Source organism: Cryptomeria japonica, chromosome 7 (assembly GCF_030272615.1).
Source record: "Cryptomeria japonica chromosome 7, Sugi_1.0, whole genome shotgun sequence".
Taxonomy (NCBI): Eukaryota; Viridiplantae; Streptophyta; class Pinopsida; order Cupressales; family Cupressaceae; genus Cryptomeria; species Cryptomeria japonica.
Genome location: NC_081411.1, coordinates 398,348,966 through 398,366,337, shown reverse-complemented (window position 1 = coordinate 398,366,337; position 17,372 = coordinate 398,348,966). Strand labels below are relative to the sequence as shown.

Genomic DNA, 17,372 nt, shown 5'->3' with positions numbered 1-17,372 from the left:
TGTTGATGTTTGAGAATGGAAGCCCAAACTTAATTCTGGAATAAGTAACCATGAACAGCTTGATATAACAGTCAGAACCGGGTCTTAGTATGTTACCTCGGCACCCTAAGCTACGTAAGGTCTTATGTTTGTTTTCCTTGGTTGGGTTATACCTCTATCCTCTTTCAAACAATTTACCAATGGTCAGTTGGACCCTTGAATAAGTTGCAAGAACCCAATTGTTCCTTTCTTTAGGCCGAGAAAGGGTGGTGAACATTGACAACACCCTACGTGCTTGATATGAAACCTTGGCCAAGGTGGTGCTGCAGTCAGCATGCATCTATCAATTCACAAGAGTCAAATACACCACTAGCCAAAGTGTCATGCAAGTTAGGGCGTACCTATAATGTATGACCGGTTAGTCAATGCAGATTCTAAACACCAAGCTCAGAGGCTTATTGGCATTTGTTCTATCCTCTATCTACTTCCCTCATGAAGGGTCGGGCCCACCAATAGGAAGTGGCGCGAGGGACTTATGTCCATTGTTGGGCGGAAAAGCCCTTGATGATGCTCTCCCTCTCCCAATTGTCCCAATTGTAATGAGATAAGCATCTACTATTCGGAAAGTTCATTATTCTATAAACTCCCAAAGATTACATCCCTACTAAGTTCAATATTTCTCTAACCATGTATATATATTCTATAGGCCTTGGATGTTTCACTATATCCTACAAGTATTCCCCTTTTTCCAGAAGGTTCTAGTTTTAGTCTTTTCTCTTTAGGTACATGTATATAGACAAGACACCCAAATATCCTAAGGTGGCTGATATTTGGCTTTAGTTTGGTAAATACTTCCTCAGGAGTTTTATCTTCAAGATGTGAGTGAGGACATCTGTTTTGTATATACACAACAGTGTTAGTTGCTTCTGCCCAAAGATTGATATTTAGATTCTGATCAAGAATCATGGCTTTGGCAGCTTCTACAATTGTCCTATTTTTCCTCTCAGCTACCCCATTTTGTTGAGGATTATAAGGTATTGTTAGCTCCCTCTTAATCCTTGAGTTTTTACAAAAATCTTTAAATAATTCTGATGTGTATTCCCCCCATTATCAGTCCTTAGGATTTTAATTTTATTTCCTGAGTAGTTCTCTGTTAGTGATTTGTAACTCTTTAAACCTACTAAGGATCTCTTCTGATTCTTTACACTTCAGAAAGTAGATCCAAGTTTTCCTAGAGTAGTCATCAACAAATATTACATAATACAAACATCCTCCTAGAGAGGGTACGAACATGGGTCCACATACATCAGAATGAACTAACTCTAAAACTTTGCTTGTCTTCCTAGTACTATTATGGAGGGCACCCTTGATATTTTTACCTAGGGCACATCCCTTGCATGCCTCTGAATGATATTGCTGCAACTTAGGTAAACCTGTGACAAGGTTTCCCATAGATGATAAAGCTCTATAATTCAGGTGGCCTAGTCTTCTATGCCAGACTTCATTTGCATTTGTTGCTTCATGAATTAGGGCTAGGTTGGGCTCTGTGCACAGCTCATACAGATAGCCTTGTCTTTGACCAATGACTTTAGCTTTCTTGATGGAAGAATTTCTTGGCCAAGCCAACACCTTGTTCTCCATGAAGGTTACTCTGTACCCGTTATCTTCTAGGGCTGATATGGAGACTAGATTTCTCTTGATGCCGGGGACATATAGTACTCCTTCGAGTTGCAATGATATGTTTGTCTTCAGTTTGATGGTGCAAGAACCAATTCCCCTAACTGGATGTGAGGAATCATCTCCGATAGTTACTTCCTCATTATTCTCCTCTATCATGGAGTTTAGCACTTCTCTAAACCCTGTAATGTGTCTAGATGAGCCACTGTCGATCACCCAAGAGTTAGACTTATTTGATGCATGGCTTGTAAGTGCTGAGTAGAGGACATAGTTCTGGGAGTCATCTTCTCTTTTAGATTTTCCTGCTTTGGCAAATGTCACTTGTTTGGCTCTCTCTGGACATTTTGCAACAAAGTGCCCGAACTTGTCGCACCTATAGCATTGAATATGTGATAGGTCTCTCTTTGAAGTGTTCTTGCCTTGATGACTCTTCCTCTTCCTAAATTGCTTCTTCTTGGTTGTCTTATTTGTGTTAGTATTTAGAACTTGAAGGTCTTCGTCTATGTTCTTTTGTTTTATTCCCATCTTGTTCAATCTTGATTCTTCTTGGAGACAATCATCCCTTAATCTTTCAAACTTAGGATATTTGAACCTTGCACCAATGCCTTGGACGAATGTACTCTATCCACTAGGCAACCCATCTAGAGCAATGAGTGTTAACTCTTTGCTTTGGATCTCGTAATCCAGAGTTGCTAGTTCATCTCTTAGAATTGATATCCGCATAAAGTAGGCGTTGATTGTCTCCCCCTTGTTCATGGTGATATGATTTATTTCTCGTTTTAATGCCAGAGTTCGACTTGCATTTGATATCTCAAATGTACTTTCAAGTGTTTTGAACATTTTATAGGCTGTCTGATGTTTTCTTATGATGGGCATTATGTTGTTTCTCACCCCATCAACTATTATTTTAATGGCCTTTTCATTTCCCTCAATCCATGCTGTTTTGTCAGGTTCATTTTTAGTTTGAACAAATGAATCCACTTTGTTCTCCTTTAAGATCATCTGGATTCTGAACTTCCAAGCTGAAAAATCATCGCCACCTCCGAGTCTGTCTTCGAATCTGATAGCGCTGGCCATTGGTGATGTAGTATATAACCTTGTTCTTAAATTATTCACAAAATTGAATAGCCTCAAAGTTTGATCAACTTGGCTCTGATACCATGTAAAAGTATAAGCAGTTTTCAATTTGAAAACAAGTTATATATGAAATACAATATAGTGTATTTATTTCTTTTATTCACAATGTAATATGTCTGATTGTTATTTCCTGCAGATGAAGAGAGAACATTAATTGATTTCGATATCCTTCTCCAAGCAAATGAATCGGGTTATATAAGATAATGGGGGAAGACCAAGAGTTGCCTTGGTCGGTTATGTCCTTAACCGATCAAGATAACCCTTGATCGCATCCTATCATTACCCAACCGACATGATGCTAATTAACCCGATATAAATCAGTGCCTTTATGTGATTCATATTAACCAATTGTTATCGGTGTTAATGCATAACCCGATAATGTGTATCGGTAACTAAGGCATCCTTAACTGATTCCCAATCGGTGGCAGTTAAACAAGCCCGACATATTAATTGGTCAATTACTAATCACATCCGATAATATATCAATGGCATCTTTATTAAGTGCAAATAGATAGTTATGAAGGAGTTCGATAGATCATGATATATCAATATATATTAATATACATATGAAGTAATTATTATTACTTCATATATATATTCATACATATTCATACATCTTCAAGATCGAACATATATATATCTGCATTAATGCTATCTGATGAAAAGGGGTTTGTATCAGTTTTATCTGACTGATGCTATTTGTATCAACATTCACTCCCTTGTGTTGCAAGTTGTGCCTTTGTATGAAAATGAGTAGTCAACTATTTGCTTAGCATTTCTTGTTGATGTTGGTTGTAGCCCCCTTCAGGTTGCAAAATGAGACAATGTGTTCATGAGAGAACGGGATCATGGTCTAGTGCCCAATCACCACCATTAGGGGTAACTCTATCCCCTTGTATGGTCGTCATGGTGATGTTTGTCACATAACAAGGTTAATACTTCCACTTGTGTCATCATACTGTTGCACGCTTTGAGTGCTGTTGCATTGTGTCACAGCATCTCAAGTGTGTAGGAGTGCAAAAATTGTTTGTTTGTGTATTCGCCACTGATGTCTAGGGCAAAAGCTTGGGGCATTATAAAATTATCCTCACATTCTAAAATATCATTTTTATTATCATGCTAGTACAAAGGAGAATCTTTAAACTTGGAATCTTCAACGCCATCCTCTTCTAATGTTTTAGTTTAAATGGCCTCTAGACTACCCACAAGTTGTTCTTTCAAGGAAATGGCAAGAAACACCCATGGGAACCCACCTAGCCTCTGCAAGCTTAAAACTACTCTTCATAATTATCAATAAATTTTCAATAAATGAGCAACAAATTGAAAATCTTTTAAGTGCATGTAAAATACACCTTTTACAAAATTGATCCCCCAAGATTGACCACTATGCTACTGAACCAAAATACTTGGGCAAATCTTTAAGACCTCTCCCAAAAAAGACTTATAGATGCTAAAATATCTGCCCTTAACTGGTACTCTTTGCAATAGAGAAACTTGGACTCATTAGACACATTTTAGGCTCAGATTCAACAAAAAAACTCAATAAAAACTTAGTATACCAGATTATATTGGATTCTTAGCAGAAACTTATCATATAGCTTTTCAGATTCTCAAGATGATTTAATAAATTAATTCTTCTATAATCACTATTCACCACACAACACAACACACAACTACAAATAGAGTTGAGCGGAGTTATGCCTAGATCGAGGTCCATAGCCATTCCTCCTCCAAATAGAAATCAAAAAGACCACTCCAAGTAAAGTGGTGCCTTCGATAGTTACCTTTCTGTAACAAGCAAACCATAATAGCTTACATATTTTCTTAGAGATAGCTGTACAAACCTCTCAAATCAGTAAAGCAGTTAGTTCCTTTATTTGCATATGTTTCTATTTGTGTATATTTTTATCTTCACTCATCTACAGTTCATTTAGTTACAGATCTATAATTATCTTTGTGCTACAACTATGTAATTAATTGCTTCTAACATAGATTACATCTAAATTCCAACAATTTATTGTGTTGTCAACTGGATCACCCAAAAAAAAATAGTTGTATTAGAGCAGGTTCCCTACACATAGTAGCTGAGTCCAATCAAGCCCCATAATCCACAAGCTCTAAGGTTTTTTTTATGGTTATAGGCATGGTGACAATTTTCAACCTGACGAATAATGCTTTCTACCTAATATGAGAAAGAAAAAAATTGTCTGTCCACAGGTGGCCAAAATAAGTCAATAGGCCTGAAAAATACAACTAGAGAAGCGGTAGAAAACGAACTAACATCTTATGAACAAAAAAAAATCACCTAGTGACTTTTGGATTAGATTGTGTTAGAAAAAAATTTATCATCAACGTTTCGAATCACATCTTCTTTGAAATCTTTTCATCCTGATGATGAATCAAGGAGTGTGATTCAAAATGTTGATGATAAGAAAATTTCTTACACAATTTAATCCAGAAGTCACTAAGTAAAACTGTAATCATGGATTGTGGAAATCTGATAGCATTAAAAAAAAAATTGTAAAATGAGCTTTGTGCAAAAGAGAAAACCCTCAACCTTGACATGAGGAAGTTAAAAACCTCCAAATCCAATGCTCTAGGTTTGTCGATTCTATCCTCAAAGAGTCAAAAGAAACAACTCAAGCCAAAAAGAGATGTTATCAATCCATGGAAATGTTTATGAAAAATAAATTCTTAAAGAAGAAATGTTGATCGATATGCAGTTTGAACATGAAAGGTTGCAGAGGAAGCAAGCTTTTCTACATAAGACGTTCATATAAAAACATATGAGAGTATGGCAAGCCCTTTTGATTTTCAATATATTAATTATCTATTGAAATCATTCACAATTTGCAAAACCATTCCATACTAAATGGTTTCAAGCTATCAGAAAAAATGAGATACGCTAGTCAAAAATTCCACAATCTCTTGGGGCAAAGATAAGGCAAATGAATTTTTGTCTCAGTTACACTCAAAAGATTTCTCAAACTACCATAAACTCCACTGTCATTAAAGAGAACCTGTAAATATAAGTAATAGACATGGATCCAATGCCTCTGGTGCAACAAAACATGTTTAAAATCAGGGTAGAAATCCTTCCCTCTAGCATAAAACATATATTTTTTGCCCTATCATTTGCAGTTACTATGGTAGGAGGTTCATGAGTCTCTTCAATGTTGAAAGCTTTATCCTTGTGAATTATACCAAGAAGTGTGATTACGATAATTATAGAATGTTAGTTTGTTGACATTACTATTCTCAGATCTTAGCAACTAGTAAAATGAATTTTGCATAGATTACTCCACTCAAGTGGAAGAAAATAACTTTTAACACCAAGAATTTCTTATGTACATTGACAGTTCTCACCTTCAAACCTAACACAATTAGGACTATTTCTTTCCAAAAAGGGATATTTGATACAGGAGGCAATTTGAAATAAAACCCCCTTGAGATGTTCACCTGGCAAGGGTTCTAATTCTACTAGTGCACAAAATGGAAAACCATAATATGCACCGAAAAGCTTCGGATTTTCTCTAAGCCCTTTCCCTTAAATAGAACCTTAGTTTTCCTGAAAAAATGTTAAAAATGGCCCCACAAAAGCAAATGCAAAAATGTATCAAAATTATAAAATCCTAGAGAAATAAGAAACCAAAATATTATGTTTTAACAGAATACACTTCACAACAAACCCTATTCAACTTGTAATGGACACTTGTCATTTGGATTTTCAGATTTTCAAGATGATTCGATTCTTTTTCTACATGACTCTTTGGATTCTTTATACCAACTACCCCATCCACTCTTCCCCAAGCCACTACATGTTGCAACTTGCAAAAATAGCAGAGCAAAGCATAGAGAGATCAATAATTATTCTTTCCTAGTAGAAATCATAAAGACCAGATTGTATAGTACATATCTTTGCAACTCTTCTCCAAGATTGCTGCCTTTTGCAATAATCAAAGAGGGATAGTAGACATCTATTTTAAAAGATAGTTGTACATAATACATGCCTCTCAGATCAATAAAAGAGTTGTTTCCTTTTATTCAAATGTTTTTATCTATGTTATACTTTATCTTCACTCATTCATGTTGCATTCAATTACAATTCTAGTCAGTGTTACAAAACTCCGAAAAACTCGCCGAGTTTGCCGAGTCCCAAGAAGGGTCGATCATGCCAGGTTTATGAGCCCCTGGACTTGGACTCGCCGAGTTTGACCAAGGCTAGCAGAGTCTTGACAAACTCGCTGAGTCTACAAGACTTGGCCAGACTCGCGCAGTCCCAAGCCCCAAACTCTATTGCCCCAGCCACTTCAAAAAGTCACAAAAAATTTAAAAAATAAAGAGTTTAAGTGAAAAGTAAAAGACATTTAATTCCCCAACCCCTAAAAGTCATTCTTATTGTTTTTGAATAAGGGAAAACAGGTTTTGATGGGCCCCTGAAACCCATTACAACCAAAAGACCAAAAGATATACATTAAAGCACAGTAAAACGCAAAAGACAACAACTTAGAAAAGGACAGCTGACGATCAAAAAAGCCACAAAACTAAAGACAACTAACAAAAACAAATAGGACCGACAGAGAGAGCCCAAAGTTAGGTTAAGTTCTGAAGCATCTCAACAGCTTCCAACTCCAGTTGTTCCATATTATCAGTCGCCCGCTTGATTTCCTCAATTTCCTTGCTTTTGCTTTGCATCTTTCTGGTGCTCGCACACGTTTTTCTACCAAGCGCAGTCTCCTTACCCTCAGGGGTATCATCCTTTGCTTCAGCCGAAGCCTTATCCCCATAGTCATTCTTAAGCTTACTGATAAAAGCCTTCATACTAGCTGAAGCGGCCTTAAGGATCTTATGACTTTGCTCACCAATATTTTTGAGCGTGTTCTCGACTCCTTCAAGTCTTTTTTCAGTAGCCCCTGCTCTATTCTCCAAGTTAAGAAAGCTATTCCGATTAGCATTGATGATCTCCTTTGCATTACTAATAGCTTTGGTGAGCTCACTGAGACAATCTGGGAGGGATTTGAATTTACCCGAGCCTATTGCTTCTAAAGTCTCAATTTTTCCTGCATCCTGGGCTTGCTTGGTTTTAATGCCAGAAATTTCCTTTTGCATCCAATGGAGCACCTTGTTGAAGCTATCTGTGTCGTTATTGATGTAGAGGTCTATATCCAGGTGATGATCTTCCTGGGTCTTGTCTCCAGTAGGCTCTAAATTCACCTCAAGACCCACCTCCCTGACATCAGAGCTCTGAGCTTCTTTCATGGCCGTGTCCTCCTCCATCAAGCCCTTATCCTTAGAGTCAGTCGTGAGAGGCGACTGATTCTTGGTTCCCACATCCTTAATTTTAGGAGTTTTCCTTTTCTGCTTCTGGCCCGAGAGGATTTGGACCTCGTCGCTTTTAGTATCCATGTCATTATCAGTCTCATTATCCTCTTCATACCAGCTATCCTCATCCTCCCCTCTCTGCTTCCTTTTGGCCAACCCTTTATTCTGTAGCTCATGCCCTGTTTTTCTTTTTTTCCTGCTCGACCCAGCAATTTGGGGGTCATCCTCTGCCTCAGCTTCCGTGTCATGGCCATCACCTTCCCCATCCTCAAAGTCGTCGAGATCCTCTTCCGACTCAGAAACCTCAGCTATGTTCAGATGGATGGTGGTGTTCTTAATGTGATTATACAGAATCACCATCAAACCCTCATGCATTGTTGGATTGGTATTGGGGTTGGATATTGCATCCTTGATCCCAGCATTTAGGGCGCAGAAAAGATAATATGGAAATGGAAATTTTCTCTTTATACCGAAAGTGGTTTAGAATGACAAAATGATAGCTGTAAACCCTAGTAAATCTACCATCAAGAGTGATAAATTCCATAATAGCAAGCAAAACCCTTCGCCAAATTAGCTTAATTACCTTTGGCGAGTAGTAGGTATGGCTGCCCTTCACCAATCTGGCTTTCTCCTCCTCATCCTTCGGAAATTTCTTCACGGCAGCATCTGAAATCTTCCTATCCCTATAGAACTTGATGTCGTCCATTGGAAGACCCGTAGCCTCAGCGATCATAGTTTCAGTCACCTTGACCATCCTGCTGCCTATGGTCAATGTACCTTTATTCCAACCCTTCTTGAAAATTCTCGTAATTTCAGGCCGTTTCTCATGCATTCTCTCCATGAAATCAGTCATCTTGGCAGCTTGAAGTACCGCCCAGACCTGAGGACAGTTCCTCCATTTTTCATTCTTATTGTTTTCAAGCACGAGGAGAGAAAAACAATGCTTTGAGCAAAACTAGTATGCCATTGAAGAAAAACCGAGTAGGTTGATTGAAGATCATTTGGGCAGGTTAGTAGCTTGCATTGACATATGTAAAGGATCTCAAGAAGGATTTGAAGGAGACCACAACTAATTTGGAGCTGCCTTTATTCACTTTTGGAGCAAATTTGAAGAGGTAAGTTAAAAAAAATTGTTGTTTGTTGTTTTTATTCATCAATTTCAAACATCCATTTTTTGGTACATTTGTTTTATTTTATTTCATTTAAGGCTAATGGGAAAAAAAGAAACCCTTGCTATCAAATAATCAAACCCTAGCTGTTTTTTTCCTTAATTCTTTAGCTGCAAACCCTAATTGTTCTTAGTTTTTTCTTTTTTTTTTATTTTAATTCAATTAGAAAGTGTAAATGTTAATTATTATCATTTATAAATTATTGCATCTTACCATTCATTTATAGATTGATCCAAAATTTGAAATATAATGTCTAGTTCTACCCCACTTAGAAAAGATCCTGCTTGAAAAGATGTCATCCCCAGAGCAAAAAAAAAGGTGAAATAACATGTTTGCATTGCAAAACAAAATACAATGGTGGAGGTATTAATCGTTTGAAGTATCATCTTGCACAAATACCAATGCATGATGCTAAACCATGCACATTAGCACCCATTGATGTTGTACATGAAGTACAGATGCAAATAGAGGCTTTTGAAGAGAAAAGAATTAAGGAAGCAAAGGGAAGAAATGGAAAACATAGGTAGAAAGACCTCTTGGATTCCTCCATTTCCTAGATCCATGAGTAGTGGTAGTGGTAGTGTGTAATGTCCCCATTTTTCCTGTGATCACTCAATTGCATAGTTTTTCTTGTTAGCCATCTCTGCAAGCAATTACAGAGGCTAGGGGATGATTGGCTTTACCAAGAGGAGTCTATACTTAGTCAATTTTTGGCCTTGGTGAGCTTAAGTTACATAGACTTTATAATAATTCATTATAAAGTTACTTTTTCTATAATTAGAAAAATTATAAAGTAACTTTATTAAAAAGGAGATTAATAAAAGTTAATGATGAATTATAAAATGGCCCCTTGGCACATTTCCCTAGAAGTTATAACTTAAAGGTTATAACTTATAACTTAATAATATGGCCACTTTTAATGAGGAATTAGACCCTCAATCGGTCAAACCACTTAGAGGAAGTTATTTTTTAATAAAAAGAAACATTTTAACATGTTTTTTTATGCCAAAAGTATAAGCCTAACCCCAAATTCGAATTAGGGTTTGAGGAATGTTTAAAAGACATTGGGGGCAGCATTTTATTCATTATTCATTGGATATTTGACAATTTCTTCCCTAGAGAGCTCTACAGCAGCAAGCTTGATTGGAGTTTCAGGTTGAGAACGAAAACTCTCACCCTTATTCAGTGTGTGGATGAAAACCCATTCACCTATGCATTGAAGGAATCCTCTTTCAGGTCATTTGGGGCCAAAATCTAGAGAAAAATTCATACTTTCAGCAAGAATAGATCATCTACAGCACATTTGAGAAGATTGGAACAGATTGGGGAACATTTTCCAACAGTTATTGTGCTTTTAATGCTGGCCATACCATTTCCAGGGTGGTCGTACCCTCTTTGCTTCTCCTATGAAGCCAATAAAATAAATTAGAGGGTTTTGATTCAAAAATTTGCAGTGTTCCACGGGGACGCTTCCCCCCCCTTTTTGGCCACATCTCCCCATAAGAAACGTTTCGGGGACAGGGGGACGGGGATGCGACGTCCCCCGCCGTCCCACTGCCGAGACATCGAGACATCTTCGCGTCTCCCAGGGAGACGTGGAGAAGTCTCCTTGGGAGACGTCTGGGCATCTCCCTGTCCTTCGAGAGACGTGCAAATGTCTCTCAAGGGACGGGGAGATGCCCAGACGTCTCCTGTCGCCCCCACATATATGCAATGTTTAAAATTAATTTTTTTTTAAAAAGTGATTTTTTAAGTTTTTTGGGGGTTAAGGGGTAACTCTAATTGGACGTGGGCCAATAGAAAAATAACACCCGACGGCTTTCAAAAATAATAAAAGTATTTTTGGCCTCGCGGGCACTGCCCCTCGACCCCACCCTGTATCACGACAGGGAATGCGCAAGGGGCACTGCCCCTTCACCCCGCAAGGGGCGATGCCCCTTGACCCCAACTTGGGGGCGCTGCCCCCAAACCCACGTTGAAAAATATAGGGGGAAACCGCGCCGATAGAAGTAGGGAAAATCTAACCTCCGAGTCTGATTAGGCTCCATATAACAACACAACTTAGAAATCTTGGTAATTGGTATTTAGATTTAGTATTTCAAATTTCCTATAGTCTCATTTGAAAATGTAATTCTTATACTGTAATATTGTCATACATCTTTTCAAAACTAGTTTTTCAAGTACTATATGTATATGTCTAACTATATCAGCACCACCACCCCGCCACCGTCCCCAAACTTAGGCCCTTGGTCCCCCCGTCCCGGAAACGCGTCCCCAATGCCCGTGGAACACTGGAAATTTGTGTGTAAATTCATTGTTGGCAGCAAATAAAGACAAATTAGTGGTTCTTTCAGGGAAATTTTAACACATTTGTGCTACATCAGCATTTTAGTGGGTAAAAAGGGTCAATTTTGGAGGTTGTTTCTCCTAGCAAGAATTTGGAATAAGCACCTGATCTGCTATTTCTTCCTTAAATTGTTTTTGAATATTATATATAAGGAGAATAAAACACATTGGAACAATTTGCAGCACCTGGAGGCTCCTGTATTGCTTTGTGCACCACCTCTAGCATCAAAATAAGCTCATCCAAGCAGGGCGTTGGACACCTGGTAGGCCAGTTTTGGCTCTAGTTGTCTTAAATAGTCATTCTCTTGAATTTATAATTTGCTGCAATAAAATCTGAGTTCTGAAATTTTATTTCAGTCAATTGTTTCTTTTATGTAGTGCATTCTTTTGGCAAATTTTCATTGGCATAAGCAAGCAAAACCCCAAAAACTAAAAAAACATCAAAACTCGCCTCAAACCAATAAAACAATTTGCTGGTCAAAGATTTGAAAGCAAACAAAAAAACTTCAGACTGGATTAGATTCTCAGTTGGCATCTTTCATAGTGCAAGTGTGAGTGTTGGGCCTCGGAGTCTTAAAAATAAATCCCAAGTAGATTCATAATTTGCTCCACACATGACACCAAGTTCCCAACCATCACTTGAGAGCATGGGTTGGAACAAGGAGAAGCATGACACTACAAAAAATGCAATTAGAGATTTTTGGTTCTACTGCACCATTCCAAGCAACCTAGTAATCACTATTATTTTTGTTTTAAAATACATAATTTGATTTCTATGTCGATTGATTTTTTTGTTTTTAAGACTTAAAAATATATGGCATTTAAGATTTTAATTTTTAAAGTTAGTGACTTATTATTTATTTTCTTTATATAATTTGTTTTAGGTCTCCTTATTGGAAAAACATGATAGACGCTATTACTATTTGTGGTGTAGGGTTCAAAACCGCTAATGATAAGGACATAAAAGGTGTCATTTTGTCTCAAAAGATGGTTGATGTCAAAGCCACAATTGATGACCAACGTAAGATATGGGCAAGGAAGGGTTGCACCATCATGACTAATAGTTGGACCGATAGAAGAAATAGAACATTGCTAAACTTTCTTGTTTCTTCCTTAGGTAATTGTAGTTTGTAAAGTCCATTGATTTAGTGTTCAAGATTTATTTTTTTATTATTTTACAAAATCACTATTTTTTTCCTTTCTAAAGTGGCACAATGTTCTTGAAGTCAAATGATGCTTAAAGAAACACAAAAAATGATGAATTTCTTTGTGGGGCCTTGGAGGAAGTGTTGGTCGAGGTGGGTGAGGAGAACGTAATACAAATAGTCACAGATAATGCAGCAAATTATGTCCTCAACCTTATAATATTTTTTAAATGCTCGTCCAAGAATCACCCACTTTGCAACCAATTTTATCTCATTACAATCCTTGCTTTAGTTCAAGGCCACTTTGAGATGCATGTTTGTGAGTGAGAAGTGCTTTGTTCACCATATGCAAAGACCACCACAGCAATTGATATGGTTGATCGGGTTTTTGATGAGCATGCTTTTTGGCAACCGGCCAAGGAGATTGTGCAGGTAACTTTTCATTATATTTTGTTCTTATTTCCATTTCATTTGCTTATTTTTGTTCACACTTATTTATGTTCATTGTTAAAGACTTAACTTAAAGCTTAGTGTTTCACAATGGTTGCAGTTCACAGAGCCTCTAGTTGTCCTTCTACGAGTTGCCAAAGGAGAGAATGCCACAATGGACTACATATATGAAGGCATGGACAGGGTGAAGGAGGCCATTAGATCTATTTATATAGGGGATGCGGCTGAGCATGGTCGCATATGGGACATCATTGATCAACGATGGCACCATTAGCTTCATAGTCCTTTACATTCCAATTTCAGCTAGATTTTAAGGCTGATGAGGAGGTGTTGACTAGGCTCTACACAGTTGTAGAGCGACTGTCATCTGATTCATCAATTGGAGCACACATAGTCCGTGAAATAGAGATGTTCAAGAATGCACAAGGAGATCTCTTTGCATAAGACTTATGCAAGCAAAATGAATTTTATTTTTCTCATTTCAGATGCATGGTTGGAGATGTTTGGTGCTAAGGTGCCACATCTACAAAGAATTGCAGTTCATATCTTGAGCCAACCATGTAGTGCTTTGGGATGTGAGCGCAATTGGAGTATGTTCGAGCACACAAACTCCAAAAAGCGCAATAGGTTGTCAATGAAAAGGTTGAATGATCTTGTGTATGTACATTACAACCTTCGCCTCCATCATAAACAGGTTTTGGGCATTGACGCGTCACCTAGCACTTTAGAGGAGGTTGATCCACAATCAGAGTGGATCACTGAGAGTGATGATCTTGTCTTCAGCAATGGTGACTTAACATGGGTTAATCAGGTGGATCGAGAGGTAGAGGCAATAGCCATGGCAGAGGAGGAGGTTAGAGCACAAGGAGACCCATTGGAAGAGGACAATGATGTGGATGTCATTCAACCTGAACCTGAACCTGAGCCTAAGACAGAGGCAGATATCATGGCTGCAGCATCATCCAAGATCTATCTTAGGTGCACACATAGGAGGGTCGAGGTGCCAAGTGATATAGGCTCCTCCAAGCAATAGACTACTAGCTTTTATTTTGATATTGTTGGGAACTTTTGATGCCATGGATTTCATATTCCATGACTTTTGTAGACATTTGACACTATTTATATATCTAATGTGTTATTTCCTTCAACTAAATTTTGTGTTTATACTTATGCGGTCGATGTATACTTGTGTATGTGTTCAAAGTAGCTTCTATTTTATGAGATTATTGTGTATTTAATTTTTATTTATAAAAGGGTGCAAGAAACAAGTTTTAAATCCTTTAAAATGTCTGAATTTCTTGGATTTTTCAATTTGCCAAGTCCTTGCTGAGTTTGTGTGCCGAGTTTTTGCAGAGTCTGGGTGTCAAGTTTGAATCTGAGTAAAAAATTAGCTTGCCGAGTCCAAGGCGAGTCTGGGTCTTGAAACACTGATTCTAGTATCATCTTGATGCTACATTTATTGTAATTAATTGTTTCTGCCTGTAATACATCTAAGTTATAATAATCAGTATGTTGTCCACTGGATTACAAATTAAATTTAGATGTTGGGGAAGAGTAGCTGAAATTGTAGGATTAAGAATTTTCATGTGCCCTAATGGAAACTCATAGAGGAAAACAGCATCCCATTTATCTATCTCCACATACACTGGTAACTATAGTAACCAACAAACACTTGACATCAGCGGTAGATGAAATAGGTTGACTCTATTAATCCCTTCTAGAGATTGATATGTCAAAGTAACTACTTCTTGAAGGCAAAGGGAGAAACAAAACCTCTAATTTAGATAAGAGAAAAAGTTAGTGAGGCCTCAAGAATCTATAGAAAAATATAACTCCCTCAGCTCACATGATAGGCATGACATTTCAATATCTTTGATCTTCTCTCTATACCATAGGGAGAGAAAAGATAACAGATGCTATTGCCTCGAACAATTTGATAATTTGTCTCAACCACAATTGGTACAAAAATACCCAAGTGGCCAAGCATGATCCTATGGCCGTGCAAACAATGATGTAGAGATTAGGGTGGGAGTTGGTGCATACAATCGAACTAATAACAATTTGCAATAAATGCTCAACATAAAAATCCAATAACTGAGAAGATGCAGTGGAGATTTGAAAGCCACATGAACATATTGCCAATGTATGTCATCTCTAACAACCCTTCAAGGAAAAGAGAAATGGCGCCTGAGTAGTATGGAAGGCATGAAATTGGTCCGTGAAGATATTAATGTCTGCAGAAGCAAATCAGCCTCAAAATAACAAGAAGATATTTTTCCAAGAAGGCAACCGACTCAAAAAAAGAGCTGATTACAGGTCTCCCTTAATATGACCTAATAGATTACACCTCCCCTTCAAAAAAAATCTTTCCAACTTTTATCATAGCCAAGTTACAAAAAATCAGCACATTCATACAAAAGAATCTATTTTTTATGTATTGTGAAGAAGATCATAAACAAAAGCCGTTCTCAAATTCATTAATCATGTATAAGTTATACTCCGCATGGTGAAACACGATGCCAAGCATAATGTGGCATGATTGCATAGCAGCAAACTTTTGATATGTATTTATATTATACAGAGACCTGACCCTAGATCTAAACTGAGGAGCTCCTCTTGCTTCAATTTTTAATTTTGAATAAACTTGTTGTAAGCCTCTCGCTCTGACACTTGTTCGGAGAAGTTAAGCTAGAGCTCGGCACAATAATTTTCATTCCATGGTACAGACGAGGCATGACGTGCACAACAAAGCCTGGGATAAGTTATTTGAATTCAATGTTCGGGATCACCCTCTGCAAGCTTAAGAAGTACGATAAATCTAGTTGGCTTACAAAATTTTAAAGCATTCTGTAATCGCGACATCTGTCCAGTAATTCTCTAAAATAGTTTTACTAAAGTAGGCAAAAATATTTATTTTATTGTCATTAATATCTTACTTTAAATGCATTGCAGTTATTCAATATAAATGAACTGCTTAAATTTACAGGGGCTACACAAAGCCGGCATTTTAATTTAATGATGCATTTGTGCTAAAGCAGATGTATGTATATATCGCAACTCGTTAACAATGATAACTCTGAGAATTGATTCATCGGTTTCCTATGCAATACCAACTGTAGCAATGCTTAATTCAAATTTAGGGGATATGAAGACAATACTGCTCTTGAAATAAGAAGAGAGACGAAGAAGATGACTTACTGGCAACAATAAGTCGTTCCGAAGTGTTCTTAATAGTCTGAAACTGAGCAAGATAATTGGCCATTGCTCAATGGCTCCAGATCTAGCCGACAGATCTCCTGAGAATGGGGTTTTGAGGATCCAAGGTTTTTTCACTTCATTTCCTCCCGCTGTAACTTTGAAGCGTTACTTTCGTTTTTATGATCTTTATTTCATGTTTCGACATAATATGTTTTTTAATCTGATTAATGGCAAGAAGATCCTATTTTCTTAATATTTTTTGCCTTTGAAGAAACTCGAACGCAGCTCCTCTAAGCGTGCCCATTCACCCATCATTCCGAATTCGTCAATGGGTCCCTTCGGCAGTGTGGCCTTGTGAACATTAAATGTCTTCTATTCTATTTTATTTGATTTTTTCATACTATTAGTCATTGTACTTAAATATGTTTGAATATGTTAAAAAGTACTCAAAGAATGGAAGATTGTGTCGTAAAAATAATTCAAATTTTTTTATTTAAAAATTAAATTAAAACATAATATTCGAATTTAAGAGTGTTTGAATTTGAATATTTGGTAAGATTGTATTAAAGTTTTGGGTTCTTTTCATATAGGTCTAAGTTTCAACTTTCACTAGTTGGGTTATATAATTGTGGACTTGTTTAGGCTTGGTTTGTCATCTCAAGAGTTTAAACATATTTATATATTTTTTATAGTCTATCAAAAATAGAATAAACATGGGATACTTCTCCTTGCTTCCACATGGTCAATAATATCTTCTTTGCATAATGATAAAACTCTAAATTCATTTACCCTCAAATGAAAGAGAGACTCCTTAAATATATAAGGAAGGATGACAAAATACTTGAAGAGGCATTAATCACACATATTCAATAACCCCTATTCATAAATAATTAATAATCTAATAGTTATTAGATTATTGTTACCAAGGGATCAACTAGAGCAAAAAAAA

The 17,372-nt window shown here is 37.1% G+C and overlaps 1 protein-coding gene across 1 annotated transcript in view; it reads right to left on the bottom strand.

The window, feature by feature from the left end:
- LOC131062304 (trafficking protein particle complex II-specific subunit 130 homolog) overlaps positions 1 to 16,725 on the bottom strand; it is a 206,542-nt gene extending 189,817 nt beyond the window's left edge. Inside the window, exon 1 of the mRNA XM_057995932.2 lies at positions 16,424 to 16,725. Coding sequence (XP_057851915.2) covers positions 16,424 to 16,487 — 64 coding nt within the window. The 5' untranslated portion in view covers positions 16,488 to 16,725. The remainder of the gene's footprint in view (positions 1 to 16,423) is intronic.
- Positions 16,726 to 17,372: the final 647 nt, after the last annotated feature.